Raw genomic sequence first — 25,902 nt, 5'->3', positions numbered from 1 at the left:
TGGATTGTTCTAATTTAAATAATAATTTGTTGGTTCCCTCGCAAATGGCTGATACTGTCATTTTCAAACGACTTTGGAATGTAAAGCCAGTTTGTAATTGCTATCTCGAACTCAAGCCAGTTGGCAAATTATGAAACAAATGCTTTTCTTTATAGTAAGTATGTTCACAGAGTGTGGTATGACATATGCCTGCTTCCTACCCAGCAATCCCAGCATCCCACAAGTCTCTGTTTATAAGTGCTTTAGGTAGTCAATCACGTGATGCCCTTCACCTGTGCCTTAGTAATGAAATTGACATGATTTAACAAAGGCCTGCATCGCTCTTTTGAAATATCTACCTTGTGTGTAAATCTGTGTGTGAAATTCCTTTCCAACATTCCTATTCTTACCTATCATCAGTTTGAACCCATATCTCTTGTCATGGCTCAGTCTTCAATTGTATTGACATTTTCTGTGCCATTTATTCCCGTGAATAGGATTCAAGCTCGCTTTCTCTGGATTGTTAGTTCGTTTGTCGAAATTTCCATCTTTTTATTATTGCTCCTTCATGGAATGCAATGCCTTTGGTACTTGCTGCCCTTGAACTGAGTGTTTGCTCAGCCATCTCATATGGCATTTGGGATTCAACTGCATTGGCATGGGTCTGGAGTCACATATAGGCCAGACTTGGTAAGGACAGCAGATCTTCCTCTCTGAAGGACATAAGTGAACCAAATGGGTTTTTGTAACAAATCAGTGACAGTTTCACAGTCACCATTACTGAGACCAATTGTTCCATATTTATGAATTAATAGAATTTAAATTCCATCAATTTCCATGGTGAAATTTAAACCTATGTATCCTTTGGGTCATGTATCCTGTGATACTGCAGCTGCATTATTGCGTCTCCCCGCCCCACCCAACTCCATTGGTTTACTGTGTTGCCGAGGAGATCAGCATTCGTTGACAAACATGGTGCAGCCACACATTCCATCCCAAGATGTTCAAACCATTTTGCATCAGGTACATCACATGCTTAGCATCCTTGATTGTTGATTCATCATTGTTGAGGGGAAACAAGGCTACACAGTAATCGCTGGAGAAACTCAGCAGGTCTGGCAGCACCTGTGGAGAGACAAATCAAGGCAATGCTTCATGTCCAATGACTCTTCTTCGATGTTAATCTGATTGAAGATAATACCATCCACAATTTGTAAATAGCAATGTTCTAAGATGGTACAATAGAGTGGTGGGTCTTGAGATAAACCTGTATCATATGAAATGCTCATGATGCTGATGAATTGGACTCACTGGGAAGGCATCCACCAGTAGTTGTTCCCTAGCTTATGCATTTTTCAATGTGTGATGATGTGAAACGTTTTGCTACTGAATGCTTTGGCACTTGAATATTGTAAATATCTGATGGCGCTATTTGATCTCCTTCAGGACCAGAGGGATGCAATCTGTTCATCTACCATCTGCCGCAGGAGTTTGGGGATGCTGAGCTCATGCAGATGTTCATGCCTTTTGGCAACGTGATCTCTGCCAAAGTCTTTGTTGACCGTGCCACCAACCAAAGTAAATGCTTCGGTGAGTGCAATCCTTTCCTGTCCTGGGTGAAGAGGGCTGGGTGGTAGGTGGGTTGGTGGCTGTGGTGAGGTGGACAAATCAGGGTGGTACTTGGGCTGGTTGTTGTCTGAACTGTTGGAGCCAAACCAGTGATGCAGACCTGAGAGATTGTAGTGTGTGCAATCTAGCAGGATTTTCTACTACACCATCTTTAACTAGAGTCTCTCCAGCAGGCAAACTGAGAGTGTTAAGTACGATGACCAGATTTAGGACTTAGGTGTGCATAAGAAAGAGAGTCAAGATACTGATTTATGTAAGGCCACAATCTTCTCATCAGAACTCATCGGAATCTTCAGATGCAATGGCTCATATTTAGATTAATGTGTTCCTTCTCTGAACATTTCTGTGTTGGATGCTGGTAGAAGAAATGGCTTAGTTTGGCAAAGTGAGAGAATTGCAGTTGGTTTACAGACTGCATCTTTAGAGATGAATTAGCATCAGTTGGTATGGTCTCTATGTGTTATCGGGGATTAACATTAGCGCAGGTCTCAGAGGACTGAAATGCAAGGTTGGTAATGCTTAAAGGCTGAAAGGGAGAGGATTAAGACAGAAATAGAAACAGAAAAGACTGGAAATACACAGCACATATTGGACTTGAAGTGTTAACTCTGTTTCTCCCTCTACAGAACCTGCCAGACCTGCTGAGACTCTCCAGCACTTCCTGCTTTTCCCTTAGCTTCCTGGCGTGTGCACAATATTTTGTTTTTGTTTTAGGATTAAAGCAGAGCCTCACTAAGGTATCAATGACAGCAAACAACACAGGAAAGATAAATCCAATGCATTATTTCACCATCACTTGGTGACACAGGTTTAAAAAAGTAATAAGGTCATTTTCTTTCACGCAGTAAGTGATCAGTTTGTGAACTGAGTTTGAGGAGAGCAGGCATAACTCCAGAACGATTTGAGAAAGAATTGATACCAAGAGAGAAGGCAGTGACTTGATTCTAAGTGAATAAACTGAGATGTAATACAAAAAGCAATTTTTTAAGGCAGATAAGCAAATGAGGTCATGGACCTGTTTATAACATTGTGGCTGAAAAATGTGTTGCTGGAAAAGCACAGCAGGTCAGGCATCATCCAAGGAGCAGGAGAATCAGGAATGAAGGGCTTATGCCCGAAACATCGATTCTCCTGTTCCTTGGATGCTGCCCAACCTGCTGCACTTTTCCAGCAACACATTTTTCAGCTCTGATCTCCAGCAACTGCAGACCTCACTTTCTCCTATAGCATTGTGATCCTGATTCTCATACTGCTAGCTGACCCCTAGTTCGATACCCATGGTAATAATTAAAAATCAGCAACATTTTGGAAGGTTTTAGACTTCGGCCCACCTTTGTAAAATTAACACTGATGAGATTTTTTAAAAAACATCTTATTTGAAATGTGTTGTGCATCTATTTGTCATTTAATGATATGGGCAAGTGAGTTGTGAAATTGTGAGGATGCCAGGATTGAGAATGACAGCGTGTATCAGCAAGGTTTGTGTATCACGTGTGCCAAGTGTGAATGAGTAATTTTGCTCACGTTTGCACACACATTAAACTGAAGCACAGTAAAAGTACTTGCACAAAGCCAGTCAAAACATGGTAAACATCTTCGGGAATGAACAAATCATTTCTGGTGTTTTTGAATGTCAGTTTTCCCATAACCATTACAAAAGGCATCCTTTACTAGGGACATGAGATTAAAGTCCAGCCTTCAGTATAAATGATTTCCATCGAGTTTTGTCCCCACTTCTTGCTGGTGTGCTATCCCTTGGGTGCATCAGATCTCTGAGTCATTTAGCCATGCTTGAGATAGTGAGGCTTATAAAACTATGCACCAGGGAAGGCCAACATGGTTTAGCTGAGCCCTGTCCACACAGGAGTACACTCCAGGAAAGAAACTCACAAACTCTAAATGGCTGATTTCTTCCAGTGCAGAGACCATAAGCATATATAATAAAGCAAAGAACTGTGGAAAGCTGAAACCAAACCAGACCGTGTTGGAAAAACTCAGCAGGTCTGGCAGCTTCTGTGGAAAGAGAAACAGAGTTAATGATTCGAGTCCAATAACCGTTCGTTATTAGTGTCTGTTCATTGTCCTATCCTAAATGAGGAGCTTCAACATGACACCTGTGATTATTGAATAAGACACCGAGGAGAAATGTCCCTAAGGACAGGGCAAATGGGGAGTTTACAATTGCAAGGACTAGTCAAGGTGAAGAGTATGGTAAATATATATATATTTAATATATATATATATAGGGAAGCTAGTTGTGCACATGAAGGAGAAAGGAATATGTTGATTAGGTTAGATGGACTTGGGTGGATGAAGGTCAGTGTGAAGCAGAAATAACTGGTTTTGTAGACACAATGTAACTTGCTGTAATATCGCCCTCACTTTCTGGCATACTGGTCCTGAGGTCAGTTTTTGTGCGAATGCTTCTCACCAAGTAGGCATTCAGCTCATGATCAAAGATCAAACTTTTGACTTTCCGTTATGTTTAAATCAATCCCAGGTAGCACAGGTGCATGTATCCCTTCCAGCATTAATAGAACATCCCAAATCCACTGAGATGAAATTATAATGTATGGCACTTGCCTGAAATCTTTTTATAATCAACTAAAATGTAAGCTTAATGAACGCATTGACGACCAGAAAAGGTATGAGGGAATGAGGTTGATTGAAGAAGGGCTTTGATATCATTGTGAAGTGCAACTCACAGGTGGGTGCAACTGAAGAATCACACTGAAGCTTAAATATGAAATGATACAGGGATTATTAACTGAATCAAATTGTTGAACAGTATTAGTGAGGCACTTCCCTTGTACAAATGTCATCAACTAAGCATGAACTATGTGAGCAGCTCACACCACAATAGCTTGGAAACAATGGGAGAAGAAGTGTGTGGAAGTCACAGAGTAATGGGTTGGATAAAACCAAGGTGAGGATATGCCAATGTGGTCAGATGGGGAGATGGTGGCCTGTGTGTGGCACCAATTCAGTGGGCCGAATGGACTGTGAGTGCCTGAATGGTTGTATCAGTTGTGACCCTGTTGGTAGCTCTCTCTGGCTGCGAATCACATTCCAATGCTTGAGCTAAAATCAAGGCTAACTCTCCTGTGGAGAACCTGGCCGTCTGAGTAAGGTTTCTTTGTGTTGGAGGCATTAATCGAGGCCCATCTGCCCATTTCAGCAGTGAATGTAAAGGGACCTGTGGCACCATTTTGAAAGAGAACAGTATTCCTTGTAGCTTGGTCAATATTTACATCTCAGTCAATAAGACAAAAACAGATTATCTAGTAATTATTGTGTCGTTGTTGGCGGGAGTTTATGAAGTACAAATTGCCTGCTGTATTTCTTACATTATATCATTGGCTTCACTTCAAAAAGTAAATCGTTGGCTATAAAGCATATTGAGAACGCAAGCAGGCATGAAAGTGCTCTATAAATGCAAGCATTTCTTTTCTTTTCCTTTATAACAGCTCTATCCAAATCTTGAAATGTAACTCCACATAAAATCATGGTTGAGTGAAAAGATTGTTTTGAGATAAGTTGAGGTTTACCGGGTTTATATGAAAGACAGCAGAGCTACCACCTTCCCTTACATTTCTTCAATTCTTATTATTGTATTTCTGTTTGTGAAGACATTAGGATTCAGAGCTTTGATTGGCATTGCTCTCCTGAGGGTCAACAGTAAATTGCTAGTTTATCTACAAATACTTAGAGGGGGGTATTTGCAATTAAGTGTGATAATTAACAGCTATAGAAAAGGTAGCTGCATTGCTGCATAACAAAGATGGAAAGCAAAGATTTCTGAGTCAGAAATAATGCCTTTCTTGAATAATTATTTTATGTTTTACTTGTAAAAGATATTGAGTTCTGCAATGCAGTAGCATTTTTTTAAATCTTCAGAACCTGTGTTTGACTCCAACACAATAAACACCATATTTTCCAGACTTGCAACCCAATGTCCCAGTTGGTGAAGACTGGCTGATCGTGACAATATTCAGATACCTCAGCATTTTTGGCATGCCTGCCTATTCAGATACACATTAAAGACCCTAGACACTAATGATCAGAGAATTCAGTCTGACAAGCACTCTGTCATGAAGGAACACCTCTAAATTTGACATTTATCCCATTCTAGGATTGTGCTGTTCACTTCAAATTTATTCTGTGTGAAACATCTCTGAGAGGTACAATATACATAGAGCTCTTTCATTGTTAACTACTCAAAGAAGCCAGTGGGCAAAAATGGAGAAGCAGTTGATTTACATCTGATGATGTGGAGTGCCGGTGTTGGACTGGGGTGGACAAAGTCAGAGGTCACATGACACCAGGTTATAGTCCAACAAGTTTACTTGAAATCACAAGCTTTCAGAGTGCATCTGACAAAGGAGCAGTGTTCTGAAAGCTTGTGAATTCAAGTAAACCTGTTGGACGATTACCTGAAGTTGTGTGACTGTGATCTCTGAATGTGTTATGTTCGGCACAGACATGGGTGTTGTCAATGGAAATCTCTCAATCTCCCAATATTAACATTCTGGCAGTTTGGCTTGTTGGGGCAGTGTTCCCAAGCCAGACCATACTATATGAGAGTTAACCCTACTGTGGAAGATTAAATTTAATTTTGAGCCTTAGTGGGTTACCATACACAGTTTTACGCAATAAAAGTTAAAATTAACCTCAGAATCAGAACCGTCCTGGATAATGAAAACCCATTATCTTAGATAAGCTTATAGATACCTACAGTGAGTGAAAGGATGACTTAAGGGTTTGAGGAGTATCAGAAAAGTCCTAAGCAGGAGAAATGGGAAAAATGCCAAACAATCTTCCAATGTGAATAACTGAAGTTGAAGAAGCAAAGAGCTATCTGCGTATTTGTGAAATGATTCACACATGATAGGGTAGATTTTGCAAATACCTGAGAATCTTTAATGAAAGGAGCACAGACCATAAATGAAGGCAATAAAATTTGAGCCACCTGCATGATTTTCTTTAATATTCATTCATAGGGATATTGGCATTACTAGAATTTTAATTCAGTCCATTAAATGTCTGCAGCTAAATGGCTGAAATGTATTCATTGAGATGTTCACCCTCGCCACTGTCATAACTTTGGTGGATGTACATATAAAGGGTCTAAATACAACCTCGCGGATATGTCAGTGGACGTGAAGTTCAAAGAATATTTCTGATGGAAGATTACACAATGATATGTGCAGAACCTTGTAACTGTCAGCATTAGGGAGGTGCATAATAGTTTTATCTTGTGTCTGCTGTACAATGTATTGCTTCAGTCATGGTTAGCTCAGTTGATTGGATGGCTGGTTTGCATTGCAGAGTATGGACTGAATTTCCACATTGGCTGAGGTTACTTTTAAGGACTGTCCTTCTCAACCTCTCCCCTCTCCTGAGGTGTGGTGACCCTCACATTAAACCACCACCAGTCATCTCTTTCTAATGAGAGAAAGAGAGAGCAATCCTACTTGTCTGGTAAAACTATGGTAATTTTACCATTCTACTACTTCAGTAAATCCTGTGTAGAATAGGTGTATTTGTTCTGATGGTGCAATGGGACAATGGGGTATGTCAAAGAACAAGCTTCTGGTCCCAGGCTCCCTTGAGGAAGAGAGATTTTTGATGATGGTGGCTATGTTTATGGCGAATGTCACCACTAGGTGGAATAATAAGTGCACGTGGCCAGCTGACCTCACTGGCCTGGTCTGAGCTGTCCATCTCTTTGGCCATTTTGGGCGTCTGGGCGAGAAGGTGGTTCACTAGTTTCCTGCTGCCAGTTGACATCACAGGACGCATGGGAGCCTGTTTGGCATTATGGACAATCACGTCAGGCAAAGATGTGGCTCTTGGATGCAATTGCAAAGCACAGGAAAAGGAAAGAGCAATAAATACTGGCCTAGCCAGTGACCGACACACATTGCAAAAAGATAAAGCGAAAAAAGACGATGTAGGGGAATGACAGACGGCTAAGTTGGAAATGCAGATCATTGGATTTTGTGCATCTGTCCTGCAGCGGTATTATCCCTACCTCTGGGCTGGAAAGCTTGGGTTCAAGTTCCACCTATTTTAATGGTGTGTCACAACACTTCGGAACAACTTCATTTTAAAACAATAGAGAGCTGGGTTTGCTGCTCGGGTATCCATGGAGACGGAACAGCAACGGCCTCAATGTTTTTAAGAAAGAGATGGACACCACAGGGGTTGGGGTGTACAGTATAGTCATAGAGTCATATGGCACCAAAACAGACCCTTCGGTCCAACTCATCCATGCCAACCACATATCCTAAATTAATCCAGTCCCACTTGCCAGATTTGGTCCACATTCCTCTTCATCCTTCCTATTCATATACCCGTCCACCACTTCCTCTGGCAGCTCATTCCATACACGCACTACCCTCTGTGAAAAAAGTTGCCCCTTAGGTCCCTTTTAAATATTTCCCCTCTCACTCTAAACCTATGCCCTCTAGTTTTAAATTCCCCTACCCCAGGGAAAAGTATTACCATTATATTGTGGTCTGAGCTGATGGAACCTTGGCTAGTCACCCTAACGCTCTACTTGTGATTTTATAAACCCCTATAAGGTCACCCCTCAGCCTCTGACACTCCAGGGAAAATAACTCCAGACTATTCAGACTCTCCCTATAGCTCAAATTCCTGCAATCCTAACAACATCCTTGTAAATCTGTTCTATTGTCTGTCCCTCTAACACCATTTAAACATTTTTCCCTATGCTTTCTTCACGGTGGCATGGTGGCTCAGTACCTCACAGCCCCAGGGTCCTGGGTTCAACACCTGCCTTGGGTGACTGTCTGTGTGGAGTTTGCACATTCTCCCCGTGTCTGTGTGGGTTTCCTCTGGGTGCTCTGGTTTCCTCCCACAATCCAAAGATGTGCAGGTTAGGTGAATTGGCCATGCTAAATTGCACCTGGTTTTAGGTGCATTGGTGAGGGGGGAATGCGTCGGGGTGGGTTGCTCTTCGGAGGGTCGGTGTGGACTTGTTGGGCTGAAGGGCCTGTTTCCATACTGTATGTAATCTAATCTAGTACTGCCCCCTGGTGGATAGTGATTGTTTTCAGCTGGGATTTCTCTTAAACATAGAGAAGGCTGGGCTCTTCTAAACAGGGCTGAAAATGTGTTGCTGGAAAAGCGCAGCAGGTCAGGCAGCATCCAAGGAACAGGAAATTCGACGTTTCGGGCATAAGCCCTTCCTCCTGTTCCTTGGATGCTGCCTGACCTGCTGTGCTTTTCCAGCAACACATTTTCAGCTCTGATACTCCAGCATCTGCAGACCTCACTTTCTCCTCTTCTAAACAGGGAAAGGATACAGAAAAGAAAAGGTGGGAACTGATGTCAGTGCCAAAGTATAAATTTCCAATAAAACCCTTGTGAATTCTTGCAAGTTCAATTCAGTGCATGGATATCAGCCTGTTAAACAATGAATGAGCAAAATGGAAGATAAATAAAACTTCCACACAGACCCAGGTTGTGAGGAACTTATTTGGAGATCAGTGTCTAGAGACTGTAACATGAACTTCACAGAGCACTTGGCATCTCAGTGAGAGAGCTCTAAGCAGGTTCACAATCCCCTCAGTTATCCCCTGACTCCATTGGAAATGAGGGCGCTGGGTCCCTTTAAGCTCAGACCAAATAATTTTGTGCAACAGTTCGGATTAAACGAAACTTGCATTCTGAGAGTGATATTCTTATCGAGCTGCCACTCAAAAGGGCACCGTTAATATGTCTGCCCGCCCAGAGTTGTAACGTGACCTGCTGTTATACGATTTGATCTATAAATGGCAGCTGGGAGCTTGATAATTCATGCAGTTGAGTGCGGAGAGGCACCAGCCAGTTTAAAATGAGCTGTCAGTCACGCTACTTGATATCTCCATATCACTCGATTTCAAATTTCCAGCAGCTCAGACCACAATATAATGGTAATACTTTATTCATGGGGTCAGGTCATGGAAAATGTCACCTCCACTTCAAAACTGAAATATGCATACAGTTCTGAATTAATTCCCTGGTTGCATGAAGTCAGATTGTCTGTCAACCATCAGAGAACAACAGTGTACTCTGGCCTAGTCCTTGAATATTTGGACATTTCTGAATCCCTTTAAAATCCCCATGTATGTTGATAGTTGGAAACACTCCAGTTCATTGTCCTTCAGTTGGCACCAACTGTAACGTCCTCTTACAATACAATGCCTGCACAAAATATTCTTTCTCACTGTTTTACTATCTCTCTTCTTTCTCACACACTTTCACACTCTGTCTCTCTGTCCTTGTCTCTCTGTCTCTGTTGTTTAATGAAAATATTTTCTTTTTTAGAAGGTTAGAAACCCAGTGGTAGTGTTATGGATGTGTATGTTCATGGCTTGAGTTACAATCAGGTACACAATCCTTTTTCTGAGGCCAGTTGTTTTTCGGAATTTGGAATTTTTCTGATTTCGGAATAAATGGCATTTTCACAGTGAAATTACCTAACAGCAGACACATGTGGGAATAGTCTGAGCTCTGAAACACAATTCGGGTGGGTGTGGAGTTGGGTCACATGTTCGCATGCCAAAATGACGCTCTGCACTCCATGAAAAGAGTTTCAGATTTCAGAGCTTTTTGGATTTCGGAATTTCAGATCAAGGATTGTGTACCTGTACTCTGGAGACATGAGCTCGAAACACACCAGAGGCTGGGGAAATTAAAGTCAATTACTCAACCAATCTGGAATAAAGTGCCAACCTTATTGATCAATTCATGAAACTACATGATTGGAGTCAAAACCCTGGTTCACTAATGGTCTTCATTGAAGGAAGTCTATCATTCTTACTAGGTCTGGTTTATACGTGACACCACATCATTGCCAATGTGAGTGATTTTTAACAGCCACAAAGTGTGTTGTACCAGAGTGTGACCATTACTGTGGACGTACCCACACCATAAGGCCGACAGTGAAGGTGCCCTATCACCTTCTCATCGGCAATAAATTTTAACCTTGCCATCGACACTCAACACCCTAACGTCAATTTGTAATATATTGAAAAGGTCCTGATTCAGTTCATCTTCTGTTCAACTCTCTACCATTTTATCTCACTACTTCTCTCTATCCATCCATTTAGATTAGATTCCCTACAGTGTGGAAACAGGCCATTTGGCCCAAGTCCACACTACTCAGAGAGTAGTAAGGGTATGGAATGCTTTGCCTGCAGCGGTAGTCGATTCGCCAACTTTAAGTACATTTAAGTTGTCATTGGACAAGCATATGGACGTACACGTAATAGTGTAGGTTAGATTGGCTTCAGATTGGTATGACAGGTCGGCGCAACGTAGAGGGCCGAAGGGCCTATACTGTGCTGTAATGTTCTATGTTCTATGTTCCTCTGAAGAGTAACCCACCCAGACTCATTTCCCTCTGACAAATGCACCTAACACTATGGGCAATTTAGCATGGCCAATTCACCTGACCCACACGTCTTTGGGCCATGGGAGGAAACCCACACAGACACTGGGAGAATGTGCAAAGTCCACACAGGCTGGAATTGAAACTGGGTCATTGGTGCTGTGAAGCAGCAGTGCTAACCACTATCTTACCAATCTATCTCTCCAACCTTAATTCTCTAAATCTTTAGCTATTTCTCGCTATTTCTTGCCTTCAATTCTCTGGTTTGTCCCATCTAACTTCCTAACCATTTCTTTCTATCAGTCATGTATCTTGTAAAATTTGATCATGCGGTGAAGTCGAGTTCCTTTGTCTAGTCAGAAAACAAAACCACAGTCGCTGGTCTAGTGAGATCCATGCATATCATGATGAGGTTAGCTATACTGACATCAACAAGAGAAAAGAGACTAAGTCGAAAGTGAACATGTGATGAGAGAGGTCCAATACACACTAGAGCTGTATCAAGATGTATATAAAGGAATATTACAGTACATAAGTTCAAGATTTGTGCAAAGATTAAGGGTGGCACGGTGGCACGGTGGTTAGCACTGCTGCCTCACAGCGCCAGGGACCTGGGTTCAATTCTCGCCTCAGGCGACTGACTGTGTGGAGTTTGCACGTTCTCCCCGTGTCTGCGTGGGTTTCCTCCGGGTGCTCCGGTTTCCTCCCACAGTCCAAAGATGTGTGGGTCAGGTGAATTGGCCATGCTAAATTGCCCGTAGTGTTAGGTAAGGGGTATATGTAGGGGTATGGGTGGGTTGCACTTCGGCGGGTCGGTGTGGACTTGTTGGGCCGAAGGGCCTGTTTCCACACTGTAGGGAATCTAATCTAATTTGTAGCTCAGATGCTGGTTGCAGTTGCTGTGGGTATGTTTGCGAACATACCCACAACAAGCAGTACATAAGTAGTAGTGCATAAGTAGTCAGGAAGACTTGGTGTTCCCATGTACCTGCTGCCTTTGTTCTTTTACTTGAACTTGAGTTTAGAAGGTCCAGTTAAAGGAGGCTTTCAGAGAAATTCCTGCAGTGAATTCTTCCCAGAATGCACGTTACTGCTGCTGGTGTATCAGCGGTCAAGGGTGAATATTTAAGGAAGTGGATCGAGTGCCAATTAAAGCAGTTAAGTTTTAGATGGTGGTGAGCTTCTTGAATGTTGTTGGATGTGTAGCCATCCAGGCAAGTGAAGAGTATTTCCTGATGCGCCTTTCCTGTGCCTTGGAGAGACAGTGGTGTAGTAGTCATATCACTGGACGCGTTAATGCACTGTGGTCATGGCTTTAAATCCCAGCAACCACTGGAGTGAAAAGCTAGCCTCAGTTATGGTGACCATGAAAGCATCATTGGTTGATGTAATAATGCTTTTAGTTCACTGTGCCCTTTGGAAAAGGAAACCAGCCATTCTGATCTAGTCTACATATGATGCCAAACCCAGAGCAATGTGGTTGACTCTTTTGAAAATATCTGAAATGTTCAACCAAGCCACACAGTTCAAGGGCAATTAGGGATGGTCAATAAATGCTGAGCTTGCTAGTGATACCTGCATCCCATTAAAGATTTTGTAAAAAGGATTGTAAAAGTTCTGGAAGTGAATGATTCAGCACAGAATACCTGGTCCCTAACCTGCTCTTGTAGCCATAATATTTCAGATTAATTATAGCCTCGAGGGTGTCAATAGACATAGAAAAATGAATCTGCTGAAGATGACTCTGAACCAGCCTGATAGGTCAGAATTACAGAATTGTTGCAATTTGGAAAGTGGCCATTCAGCCCATCTAATTCCTGACCATATTTGTTAATCAAGACCAGCACACTCATTTCGTGAGGTATCTGAATCCAAATAATGACTGGAGAAAGATGACAGAGAATCAATTTTGGACTGTTTCCATCAAGCGGTTACTAACAAAACCGAGTAGTAAAACCTTTTGGAAAATCTAATGGCATTCTGATATTCTCTATAGGTCTGACATAAATTGATTTGATGTGGTAGATGTTGGAGAAGTTGTGGGACAATCTAGGAACAGAGGGCATAATCTCAGACAAAGGGATTGCCCATTTAGGACATAGGGACAGCGTTAGGGTTAGGAAGAATTTCTTTTCTGAAGGTTGTAATCCTGTGGAATTCTTTAACATAGCTGGCTGTCGAGGCCGGGTCATGACGTACATTCAAGGCTGAGAAAAACAGATTTTTATTCAGTAAGAAAATGAAGAGTTATGGGAAAAAGACAGGCAAGTGGAGTTTGGGATTAACAGATCAGCCATGATCTCGTTGAATGTTGGAGCAGACATAAAGGGCTGAATGGCCTACTTCTGCTTCTCCGTCTTATCAATAAATCAGTTGTCACATTCACTCAGTAGGAGGCCCCTAACCTCAGACTGAGAAGGTAAGTACTTGAGCATGAACGTAGGAGGCTGTCTCATTGATGACAATGATTAAGGTGGAGAAGTGCTTAAACCTTGTACTTAATTAGAATCTATGCAGTTCACGTCATGAAGATAAAGAATTACTTTAAAAGTCCTAAGACTCCAGCCACATCTCAATCCCAGAGCAGTGGACCCTAAACATCATCTAGAACACCACACAACTCCAATAGTAGTTCAGGCACTGCTACAATGACTGAGGCATAAAGTCTAGCCTGGCATTCAAATGAGGGAGTGCCGCACTGTTGTAAGCACTGTCTGTCAGAAATTGAAACAGAGACCCTATTTATCTGCTCCAATGAACAGAAATGATCTCATACACTGTGACTAGGAACTGCAGGGGATTTTCCCCCAGACCCTGGGCCAGTATTTATTCCACAGATAACATCACAAAAAAACAGATTATTGGGTTACTAAATCATTTGCACAGTTTGGCTGTTTCATTTCCTGCATTTTATGATTAGAAGGGTGACTACAAGATATATATTATTCACTTTGGGATTTCCTGATGGTGTGAAATGTAAATGCAAAAATGTTTTCTTTCTTAAAATGAGATACTGTTCTGTTAAACTAGACTTCAATAGGATGAAGATCAGGTGGGTGTCAAACAGATGAGTGATCATTTTATGTCAGACTGTGGTGAAGATGGGACTTTATCCCATCAATTCTACATTTGCAGCATAACTTAGGTGTGGAACCTTCAAGGATACAAGTATGTTATCCCCATGTTCTAAGGACAGAAAGGGAGGTGTAACAGAAGGATCTTACTAGAGATCCATTCTCAAAGTTTTTTGTTTATGCTGTTGAAATGAGGGACATGTTGTTGAAGTTTAACTCCTTGTACTCATCAGGACCAATGCAAGAGTGCCAAATTTCAAACGATCACAGCAGTTTATACTACAGGAGAAGAGGATTCTGAATGAATGGCAAGTTGACTCCAATTGGCCAAGCTATGAAATAATTGCTGTTTGGAGGACCTTACTGTTAACTTGGCTGCTCCGTATAGCCACCTGCCTTCCAACTATTGTGGTTGCTTAAAATCTGAGATTCTTGCATTTGTCCTGATGAGTAGAAGATGAAAACATTTGGCAACTTATCTCTTGCTTGTCAACAACATTGAAGTTCTGTACCATCAAGTGACTGCTTTCTGCTAACTCGAAGGGAAGCAATGGCATAGCAAGAACATCACTGGCCTACCGTGGTAGATGGAGAAGTTCGAATTTAAATATGTACCTGGGCATGTGAGGTATAGGTGATATGCTGGAAAATTTGCTGGATAGGGCCTCTTTCAGTGCTTTAGACCTCAATGACTCTAATAAATTGAGAATAGCTTTGCGAAGTCAGGAGCTTATTGTGGTGTCTGATTTAAAGGAGTGCAACATAGACATGGAAATCAAACCTGATTCCTCAATCCACCATCTCCTCATTTGAATCTGGAGTCTTCCTGAATTGATCCCACTATCACACTTTATTCATTGTTCTTTTTTACATCTGCTGTACGTTTACCTGTTACTTCACATGAAATAGGATGCTGTACTATTCATTGGACCCCCAATCATAGAATCCCTGTAGTGTGGAAATAGGCCATTTGGCCCATCAAGTTCACACTGACCCACCAAAGAGTAACCCACCCAGATCATTCCCCTACCCTATTACTCTATATTGTTCCACAGGACAATTTGATTCAGAATAGTCAACTGATTAATAATTCCTTCTTCTTTCCTATATCACACCCAGTTGTGCCCCAGTACTTATAAATTAAATTTGATTCCTCACAGTATGGAAACAGGCCCTTCGGCTCAACAGGTCCACACCTACCCTCCTAACCTGCAATCCTCTTCCTGACCTCTCCGCCCCCACCCCACTCCGGCCTATCACCCTCACCTTGACCTCCTTCCACCTATCCCACCTCCATCGCCCCTCCCCCTAGTCCCTCCTCCCTACCTTTTATCTTAGCCTGCTTGGCTCTCTCTCTCTTATTCCTGATGAAGGGCTTATGCTCGAAACGTTGAATTCTCTATTCCTGAGATGCTGCCTGGCCTGCTGTGCTTTGACCAGCAACACATTTGCAGCTGTGATCTCCAGCATCTGCAGACCTCATTTTTTACACCTACCCTCCAAAGAGTAACCCATCCATACCCACTCCCCCACACTACACTTACCCCTGACTAATGCACCTAATTCTATGGGACAATTTAGCATGTCCAATTTACCTGACCTGCACATCTTTGGACTGTGGGAAGAAACCAGAGCACCTGGAGGAAACCCACGCAGACACAGGGAGAATGTGCAAACTCCACTCAGACAGTCGCCCAAGGTGGGAATCGTTCCTGGGTCCCTGGCACTGTGAGGCAGCAGTGCTGACCACTGAGCCACCATGCTGCCCCAAAAAGGAAGCTAATGTATTTACATTGGTCATGCTAGATTTGCAAACCTCTTATCAAAAGGCTTGAATGCCCAACCCAATGCTCCATTCATTTCAATAGTTGGGTTTTTACTAAAGGCCAATTGTGCAGAGGGTTTGACGATATTGTCTGCATCTCAGGTGTAAGGAAGGGAAGGGAAGTGGACAACTCAGAGAGACACCAGTCCTATACCTTCATTGGGCCACACAGAACTGTGCTGGCAACATCCCGTGGAGAAGTTTGGAAGATGTCCCCTCACAGTCACCCAATGTTAAGAAGGATGAAAGATAATCAGGGTATAAGTAATGATTAAACAACATTTACAGCACAGAAACAGGCCATTCAACCCATCTGTTCTGTTCCCTCAGAGCCTTCTGCCACTTCAGATCAGCATTCTATCCTTTTCTCCTTGGTGGAGTTAGCCAGCCCCTCCTTGAGAACATCAGTACTATTTGCCTCACTTATTCCCTGCAATAACAAATTCCACAAAAAGCATCAAAATAAGAACAAAGTACATCTCTATGACTCTATAACTGCGGACGCTGGAAATCTGAAATAAAAACAGTGTTGGAGAAATTCAGCAGATCTGGCAGCGTCTGTGAAGTGAAAAACCATTCACAGATGAAGCCGGACACACCAAGTCTTTCCAGCACTTCCTGTATCTGTTCCACAAAACCACCCACCAGTTAAGGAAGTTCTTTCAGAGTTCCTTATTGGATTTATTTGTTTTATGAGCCCTAGCTCTGAACCACCCCCACCTCCCGACAAGTGGAAACATCTCTATATTGACCCTGGCAAATTCTCCCAACATTTTAAAGACATATATCACCCTCAGACTTTTCTATTTCACAGAGAAAAATACACCAGGCTGTTTAACCCTCATGGTAGATATGAATACTCAGTTCTACTCTCATCCTCGTCAACTCTATTTTTAAACCTTTTCTGTTAGCCTCTTTGTGCAGTGAAAGCTAGAATTGTGCTCGTAATCTCAAGAGTGATCCACCCAAGGTTCTACACAATTAACGCAGAGTTTTGCTGCTTTTCAATACAATTCCTCTAACACAATGAGGGAACAAGGATAAAATAGTTGGTTGTTAAATAAAAGCAGTCCTTCCATTGTGTTTCAAAATCTCACATATGCATGTCATGCTTGCGTTGGTTCAATTATCAAATTCAACACATCGCCACTGAGTAACTAGAGAATCTGACAATGCGCAGTGTACTTTGAAGAACAAGCATTGTGAAAAAAAAGAGAAAGAAAGCTAATTATCCTATTCTGCACCTGATAATTCTCCTCTGTGGAGAAGAACGAGGGGTATGTAAGTACCTTCTCATCTAGGGAGCACAAAATCATTCCCTTCTGTTCTGTTCCTGCAGCATGGTGCTGTCATGTGCTATTTACTTATTTAACTCTTCCCCCATCTTAACACCCCTGAGAAACAGCAATTAGTCTCTAACTGAGGACATGGTCTTCTGCCCCTCGATGGAGAGACTGTAATGCAGTGACGATGCCAACGGACTAGTAAGCCAGGTTGAGGGTCATGCGTTCAAATCAAACTACAGCAACAGATGCAACTGAAATTCCAAATGAAAAAAAAATCAAAAGAACTCTGGATGCTGTAAATCAGAAACAAAACCGGAAGTTCCTGGCAAAGCCCAGCAGGTCTGGCAGCGTCTGTGGAGAGAAATTGGAGTTAACATTTCAAGTCGAGCAACCCTTACTCAGACCCGTTGAGCTTTGCCAGCAATTTCCTTTTTGTTTTCTGAGTTGAACTTCAATTCGATAATAATCTGGATTTGAAAGCCAGTTTCGGTAGTACTGACCATTTAGACTGTTTCTTTTCTTTTCTGGGCTGTTATTAATTCCACTGAGCTGAGTGTCCTGCAGTTAAGAGTCAACGATAATACTGTTGGTTTGGAGTCACATGCAGACGAGACCAGGGAGGGACAATAGAATTCCTTCCTTGAAGAGGCATCAGTGGGCGGCACGGTGGCACAGTGGTTAGCACTGCTGCCTCACAGCGCCAGAGACCCGGGTTCAATTCCCGACTCAGGCGACTGCCTGTGTGGAGTTTGCACATTCTCCATGTGTCTGTGTGGGTTTGCTCCGGTTTCCTCTCACAGTCCAAAGATGTGCAGGTCAGGTGAATTGGCCACGCTAAATTGCCTGTAGTGTTAGGTGTAGGGGTATGGGTGGGTTACGCTTCGGCAGGTCGGTGTGGACTTGTTGGGCCGAAGGGCCTGTTTCCACACTGTAAGTAATCTAATCTAAAATGAATCTTTATCAGCGGGACTAGAATTATATTCAGAGTTTATTAGTCAAATTCATATTTCACTTAGCTGCCATGCTAGGTTTGAATCCATGTTCCATTGGACTGTTAGCCTGGCCCTTTGGTTTACTAGTGCAGTGATATCCCCATAGCTTATTGTCTTAAAAACCCATCTGGCTCACTCATGTCCTTTTAGAGAAGGAAATCTGCTCTCCGTCCCCCTTGTGACCAGACCCACAGTGATGTTGTTGAATCGTAACTGCCCTCTGAAAAAGTTGAGCAAGCCATTCAGTTCAGGGGCAATTAGGGATAGGCAGCAAATGCCAACTTTGCCCCCACCTCCGGAAGAGAAGTAAACAAATAACAGAGCACAGCGGGGCCTTAAAGGATCCAGCCATTATGGACAGCACTCTGCTTGAGCAGCTTCCATCAAGACATCCAGTAGGAAAGGAGGTTCCTCTGTGTAATCGCACATGCCATCTTAAGTAGCATAAAGCTGCCTGCATTAGGAAATGATGTACCCTCTGATGTTGCGTGAGCAACATGATGAGAGACACGCACAAGCCCAAGTGGACAACAAGGTCACTGTTGTTGGGTCATGAGGAGCAGGACAAAAAACAAAGTACACAAAAATAAAACAGGTCAGGTCTTTACATTGAGGATGTGATTGACGTTTGTATCTGAAACCCTGGCCATGTCTCAGGGAGCTCAGAATTCGGCCATAAGTAGATTTCACCATTCTGAAATGTATCTTTTGCTGTTTCCAGGGTTTGTGAGTTTTGACAATCCTACCAGTGCTCAGGCTGCCATTCAGGCTATGAACGGCTTTCAGATTGGGATGAAGAGGCTAAAAGTACAACTGAAACGACCAAAAGACGCTAACCGACCATACTGACCTTCCCACCGCTCCTAAACAGGTAGACATCCCAGCACTGTGTGAGCATGGAACAGCTTGCTGTCAACATGTCAGCACACAGTGCTGCAGTCAAAAGAATATTACCACAAGTTACTCACTCCAGCCATACAGTAATGTGAATGTCACAGTATCACTTGCTTTACAAAAACAAAAATGATCTGGTCATAGTTAAAACAATTAGAAAAGTGTACTTGTTGCATTTTAAGCACGTTGGGATTCAGCCAAAACAAAAAGGGTTACCCTTTGAACATGAAAGATGGGTCAATGTGTCAGGAATAGTAAATGGGAATGATACTTGTGCAGTCGCAGGCAGCTTTAAGTCTGAGTATGTTTTGGTGAAGAGCTTTCTTCGCAAGCAGTTTTTCTCTGTCCTGTGTTGCTCCTTCATCCACACACCAACCTCCTTCCCCACCTTCGAGCAGTAACAGGTTATAACAGCTTTCCCTGTGCCATTGTCAGCTCAGCATTGCCAGCTCCATTGGCCAGAAGTGATCGGGTGACATTGGCTGTGCACGGTCTCACCCAGAAAGTCACGTTAAGGATGTCTGAACGTTTTGCTTTTGCCCATCCTCAAAACCGTTGGCACGGTAACAGAGGAAATTATAATTGAGGCATTTACATTCTTCTCAATTCTCACAGAACAAGTCCCTTTGCTTTTCTCGAAATCAATTGACTTCCGATCCTCCGGAAGGAAAGAGCTTGAAAAATTATGTTTGTAAGATTTTTAAATTTTTAAAGAAATTATTGTGTGTGAGAATATTTTTGTCTCTGTGTTTTTGAAAAAATATATCTGTCTCAGAATTGTAAATGTTTAAAGAAGCATGAAAACATAGAAACAAAGAAAATAGGAGCAGGGGTAGACACTTGGGCCTTTGAGTGTGCACCACCGTTCAATATAATCATGGCTGATCATGTAATCCCAGTCCCACTTTCTCTCCATACCTCTTGATCCTTTTAGCCGTAAGAACCATGCCCAGCTCCCTCTTGAAAATATTCTAATGAACTGACCCCAACAGCTTCCTGTGGGAGAGATTTCCACAGATTCACAACTCTCTGAGTCATCTTAGTCCTGAATGCCATGCCCCTGATTCTTAGACTATGTGTATAATTGTGTGTATGAGAATATTTGTGTCTATGTACATGGGTCATTGCGCATGGGAGTATTTGTGTGGATGCATTCATGGATCTGTGTGTGTGATTATGTGTGTGAGCATGTATATACCTGTGGCAGTATCGGGGCAGAATTTAATGGTAGTGCTCAAGGGAAGCAATGTCCTCCAACAAAAACACAGCAATCCCATTCCCCGATATGTGGGAAAACTAATTTTTTAACTCGTGCTGGGAACTCTGCTGCCAAGGCTCAAGTTCCATGGGAGACATTTAAATGTTCCACTTCCGCCCAAACAAATGTGAGGGTCAATCAGAAACCGATGTCTGTCCATTACCAATGGTGCCCCCAGGAGCAATGGCTGCTGCAGGTAATACACTTTGTCCTTCACCAGGGATCAGTGGAAAAAGGTCAGTGAGGGAGTGATGCAGGGTGGGGTAGCTAGTGGAGGGGTAAGTCAGAGGAAAGAGTGGCAGGGTCAGCAACTCTGATAGGAATCTCCGGTCTTCCTGATGCCAGGTCGGTCGATTATATATCGAGTGCCCTTGACTGATGGACTCTTCCTAAAGACAAGAGACTGCGCAGTCATTCCCCTGCCCATCTCTGGTGGATTAGACCTTTCAGTGAGCATTAATTGGTGACAGGCAGGAAGGCAATCCACTCGTCTTCCTGGGTGCTTACAGCACCCTGGTAGTGTTCCTACCTCTGGGTCCAAGTCCCAATCGCTCTTGAGGTGTGTCATAACATCTCTGAACAGGTGGGTTAGAAATATCTCCACTGGCCTTCCTCCTCCACACTTAGTCAGAGGCAGAGGCAGCAATGAATCCCCACTCTGTACCCTCCCACTTGATGGATCTTAACTCACAAAAGGGCATTAAATTCTACCCTTGGAGTGCATGTGCCTGTGTAGATTCTGGGCACAGCTGGCGGTATAGGAGAATAGATAGTGACTGGTGCTGCATCCCCATGCTGGCAGAGGGGTGCGGGTGTGGGGGAAGGGGGTGCTGTTCCTGGTAGACGTCGAGAGGTGTACAGTGCCCATGAGAGGTGAAAACTTGCTATGTGCAAAGTAACAATGAATACATTAGCACTGTGTGACATGCCAATTGTTGGTTATTTAAACCCTATTTAAGGTTACTTTTTTTTTCCATTAATAGCCTAGTATTCCTGTGGTAGTGCACAGAAAGGGCAAGGCCAGATATAGTTTTTATTCATTCATGGGTGTTGGTAGCTGGGCCAGCATTCATTGCCCACCCCTAGTTGCCCTTGAGAGGATGGTGATGAGCTGCCTTCCTGCATTGCCGCCGTCTATTTGCTGTGGACAGGTCCACAATGCCATTAGGGAAGGAAACCTAGCAACATTAAAGAAACACCGACATACAGGCGTATTTCCCAGTCGGGATGATGTGCAACTTGGCGGGGAACCTGCAGGTGGGTGTTTGGCTATATCTGCAGCCACTGCCCTTCTAGATGGTAGTGGTTGTGGATTTGGAAGGTGCTGTCTAAGGAACTCTTATGAATTTCTGCAGTGCATCTTGTCAGTGCTGCACATTGCTGCTTCTGATCAGAGAGGAAGTGAATGTGATGCCAGTCAAGTGAGCTGCTTTGTCCTGGATGGTGTGAGGTGAATTAGAATTAAAAAGTGAGGGAAATAATTAACCAGGGAGCATAGATAGAATACAATTACCAATTACAATGATACATGCACTTCCAAATTTTATATAAAGCTAAGACTCGATAACACTTATGCATTTAGCAAAATTTAGGAGAATCGGGGAGCAGAGAAAATAGGTTAGAATGTTCAATCCATCCACGGGCTAATGCTCTTAAGTCTGTTTGCACCACTGGCTACTGCCGGAATTTATTTTGATTAAAAAGATCTGGAATTGAAAGCAGCTATAGTGATGGTCACCATCAATAGTTGCGAAGACACTTCTGGTTCACTAATACACCCTCCTGGGTAAAGAAACCTGCTGCCCTCACCCCAAAACAGCTGCAACACCACTCCAGATCCATAGCAATGAGTTGTCTCTCAGTTATCCTTAGGTGCTGGGCAACAAATGCTGGCTTTAGCAGTGAATAAAGCAAATCACAAAACTCAGATGCTGCAATGCCTCTGCTGACAGGAGATGAGAAGTACAGTGTGACACGTTTACATAGCAAATTCCAATATGAATCTGGGCTTTGGACATTGTAACGGAGTGGCAAGTGTGAACTTGAACTCCGCTACTTGTGAATTTGTCAAATCTGTCATTTTTGATAATAAATGGCTAGTTATTGGAAGTTCATTCTAGTGTATTAGTGCAAACATTACTAATGTCTCACAGCATGGCTTCAAAATGTCTTTTGTCTGGGACTGGCGGGGGTTTCTCTGTCTCCTTCACATCAGGTGTTATAAAGATATTTCCTGATTGTCAGAAGCATGCAAGATTTCAAATGAGTATTTGTATTTTTGGAACTGTCATAAGGCAGTGTAACATTTAAAAATAAGCCTATTACTCATTAGCAAAGGGAGATTATTTTGTTTGACTGACAGACGAATCGCACATACCGAGCGTCGTATCCATAGGAAATTACAAGTTGAAGAAATCCCTTTGTCCCATTTGAGAACATCTTTCAGAATACTAAACCCAACCAGCTCCCCCATTGCAAAAGCACACCATGATAAACAGATAGAGCATCGGCTGATGTATCAATGAAGGGAGCCACAGGTTCTGTCGTAATCCACTACAGCATCAGCCGAGATTTATACTCTTAAGTCAGACATGTTCATAGAATCATTGAATCCAAACAGATCAGAAAGAGGCCATTCAGTCCATCAATTCCACACTGACCCTATGAAGAGCATCTCACCCAGAGTCAGACCTCCATCCTGTGCTTATAACCCCACGTTTACAATGGCTAACCCTACACATCCCTGGACACTATGGGCAATTTAGCACAGCCAACCCACCTAACCTTCACATCTTTGGACTGTGGGAGGAAATTCATGCAGATACAGGGAGAATGTACAAAACTTCACACAGACCAATTGCCCGAGGTTGTAATTGAACACGGGTCCCTAGTGCTGTGAGGCAGCAGCGCTAACCACTGAGCCATTATACCACCCTAATTAAACAGGTATTTCAGATCTGGTGCACTGGATGGTGTAAGATTCTTAAGAAACAGTGACAAGATATTCCAGAAAGTGAAAACATTAAATACAGTCAGGATATTGAGCCTGATAAAGTAATTCTCCATCAGTGGAAGTTTTCCATTTTCAGCTTTAGTTAATGAGATTAAAAAGCTAAAGTAGTCCAACCAGACCGGAAAGCTGCTCTCTCATTAGAGAGAGAAAAATGGTTGGTGTTGGTTTAACATGAGGGTCACTCCACCTCAGGCAAGGGGAGAGATTGAGAAGGAGAGTCCTTCATGGTAACTTATGGGAATTGAACCCATATTGTTGGCATCACTGCATCTCCAGCAAGCCAATTGAGCAAGTCAACTCCTTTGTATGAGATTATGTTGTCCCTACTAAGCGTTTCATCAAATTGCAATAGAAACAGAATGCAGGTAATACTCTGACAGCATCTATGGTGAGAAAACAGTTCGTGTTTTAAATCCAGTGACTCTTCATCAGAACCGTTCATCAGGTTCATCATTAGTACAAAAAAAGATCATGAACCCATCAGCGTCACAATGTCTCAATTTTATTAAGAATCACAAGTCCCTGAAATAAATGAATCAGCTTAACCTTTCTTTGTCAGGATGGAACTCCAGCAGATGACGTGGCCAGCCAAATCTACTTTCCTTCCACATTACGGGCAATCTTGAAAACTTACATTCTGTCACACAACACATAATTCAGGGATGCACAGAACCTCAAAACACAACGCTGAGCTCCCAAAATAATCAAGATGATACTGACAGGTTGGTCAGTTAGAAACAACGTGGGCTGGAAAAATGCATCATGCTGGAGAGAATGATGGGGTGCATTGATGACCTGAATATTTAGGAAGGTTTGAAAGGAGTAAAGAGACACCATGAGTATGTAGACAGAAAGCATGGTGGTTAGAATTCTTAGATGCTAGTTAGGGATTCCAGAGAAGATGTGAAATGTTGTGGGGAAGAAGCTTCAGTTAACCATATGCTAGTTATTGTACCAAGTGAGCCCTTTCTCCATAGTTAATGAGAGACTGTACAGAATGGACAATATTAACAGAAATGAGGTCTCTCAGAAAGATAGCCAAGGTAGAGTTCTTGAGAAGATCTGTAGCTTGGGTTATGGATGATGTTGTGGATTCGTTCATTGCGCCAATGTGTTTTTTCTGCAGATAAACACACAGGGTCAGCGAACACACCCGCAAATTCAAAGGTCAAGTAGCCAAATGTGTCCCAAAATGGATAGCCCTCAGGAATCAACAGACAAAACACTATATTTGAAATCTCTTCCCAATGATTGTTAACGAGTCTACTGCGATAACAGGAGAAGCCCTGGCACATGAGTAAAAAGCTGTCGAGTCAGTCTCCACACAGCAGATATCATTCAGCCCATCATGTCTGTGGCAGCTCACAAAATGGTCACTGCACCCAGTGGCGTTGTCTCACCTTCTCCCTGTAACCCACCAGGTCCTTCCTTTTCCAGTCATAATTCCAATTCTCCCTTGAATGTCTCCATAGAACGTGCTTCCACCACGCTCTCCAGCAGCATATTCCGATCCCAACCACTCACTGGGAGAAGCAATTTTTCCTTGTGTCCCCATTGTTTCTTTACCAATGCCTATCCCCTCTCGATGGTTCCATCAATGGGAATGGCTTCTCTCCATTCCATGTAAGCCAGGCCCCATTTGACTTTGAGCATCTCTGTCAAATCTCTGCGCAACCTTTCCGTCTCTAATGAAACGAGTCTCTCTCCAATAACTTCCATCTCCCTAATGAGTAAAGTACATTAAGGGATCAGGTTAACAGGAGCAATGTCAGTTGAAGCTTACGAGATCTGGCAGCCTATTTGACACCCGTGTACTGCCATTCTCTTCAATGAAGTCAAACAGGAGAAATTATACCATTCCACTGTAATACACAAAACAAGTGAGGTCAGCTCAAGCTTGTGTCCAAAATGGGTGGCAAAATATACCCAGGAGAAAGTGAGGACTGCAGATGCTGGAGATCAGAGCTGAAAATGTGTTGCTGGAAAAGCGCAGCAGGTCAGGCAGCATCCAAGGAACAGGAGATTCGACGTTTCGGGCATAATTATGCCCGAAACGTCGAATCTCCTGTTCCTTGGATGCTGCCTGACCTGCTGCACTTTTCCAGCAACACATTTTCGGCTCAGGCAAAATATACCCAGGCAAGAACATGTGTGACTGCGTGTTGTCACTATTGGGTGCCTGTAATGGGATCAGTTAACAAAAGGAAAATAGCAAGAACCAGTCAATCAGGGGCATCCAACCCTCTCACCTTTCCCGATCTGTCGGAGGAACTGGCATCGCACTACCATACAGATTCTGCAACACAATGCACACACTGATGAGAACGGGACTCACCCAGCAGCCGTTTCTGTCGCCGTAACATTGAGGGATAATAATTAAACCCCGGACTGCAGCCCCCAGGCCCCCCCAAACACCAGAGAGTTCTGCTGTCTGGGATATCTGGTGGAAGGCTTGACTTTCTGTTTCTCAAATGCAGTGATTGAGGGGCTTTCTACACATGGAAGTGTTAGAAAAACAAAATCACGAAATAAAGGTAAATCTGCTCTGGACT

The 25,902-nt window shown here is 42.9% G+C and overlaps 1 protein-coding gene across 33 annotated transcripts in view; it reads left to right on the top strand.

The window, feature by feature from the left end:
* celf6 (CUGBP Elav-like family member 6) overlaps positions 1 to 19,034 on the top strand; it is a 974,597-nt gene extending 955,563 nt beyond the window's left edge. For 13 of the 33 annotated variants that reach the window (XM_060853799.1, XM_060853804.1, XM_060853793.1 and 10 more), the window contains 2 exons: positions 1,426 to 1,509; positions 18,907 to 19,034. In XM_060853799.1, the coding sequence (XP_060709782.1) occupies positions 1,426 to 1,509; positions 18,907 to 19,034 (212 nt within the window). Of the gene's footprint in view, positions 1 to 1,425; positions 1,570 to 18,906 lie in introns of all 33 variants that reach the window. The other 20 variants (XM_060853810.1, XM_060853812.1, XM_060853809.1 and 17 more) reach the window with 2 other exon arrangements.
* Positions 19,035 to 25,902: the final 6,868 nt, after the last annotated feature.

This window comes from Hemiscyllium ocellatum, chromosome 42, assembly GCF_020745735.1.
Source record: "Hemiscyllium ocellatum isolate sHemOce1 chromosome 42, sHemOce1.pat.X.cur, whole genome shotgun sequence".
Taxonomy (NCBI): Eukaryota; Metazoa; Chordata; class Chondrichthyes; order Orectolobiformes; family Hemiscylliidae; genus Hemiscyllium; species Hemiscyllium ocellatum.
Note: the sequence above shows the minus strand (reverse complement) of the source record. Positions and strands in the feature narration are given on the sequence as shown.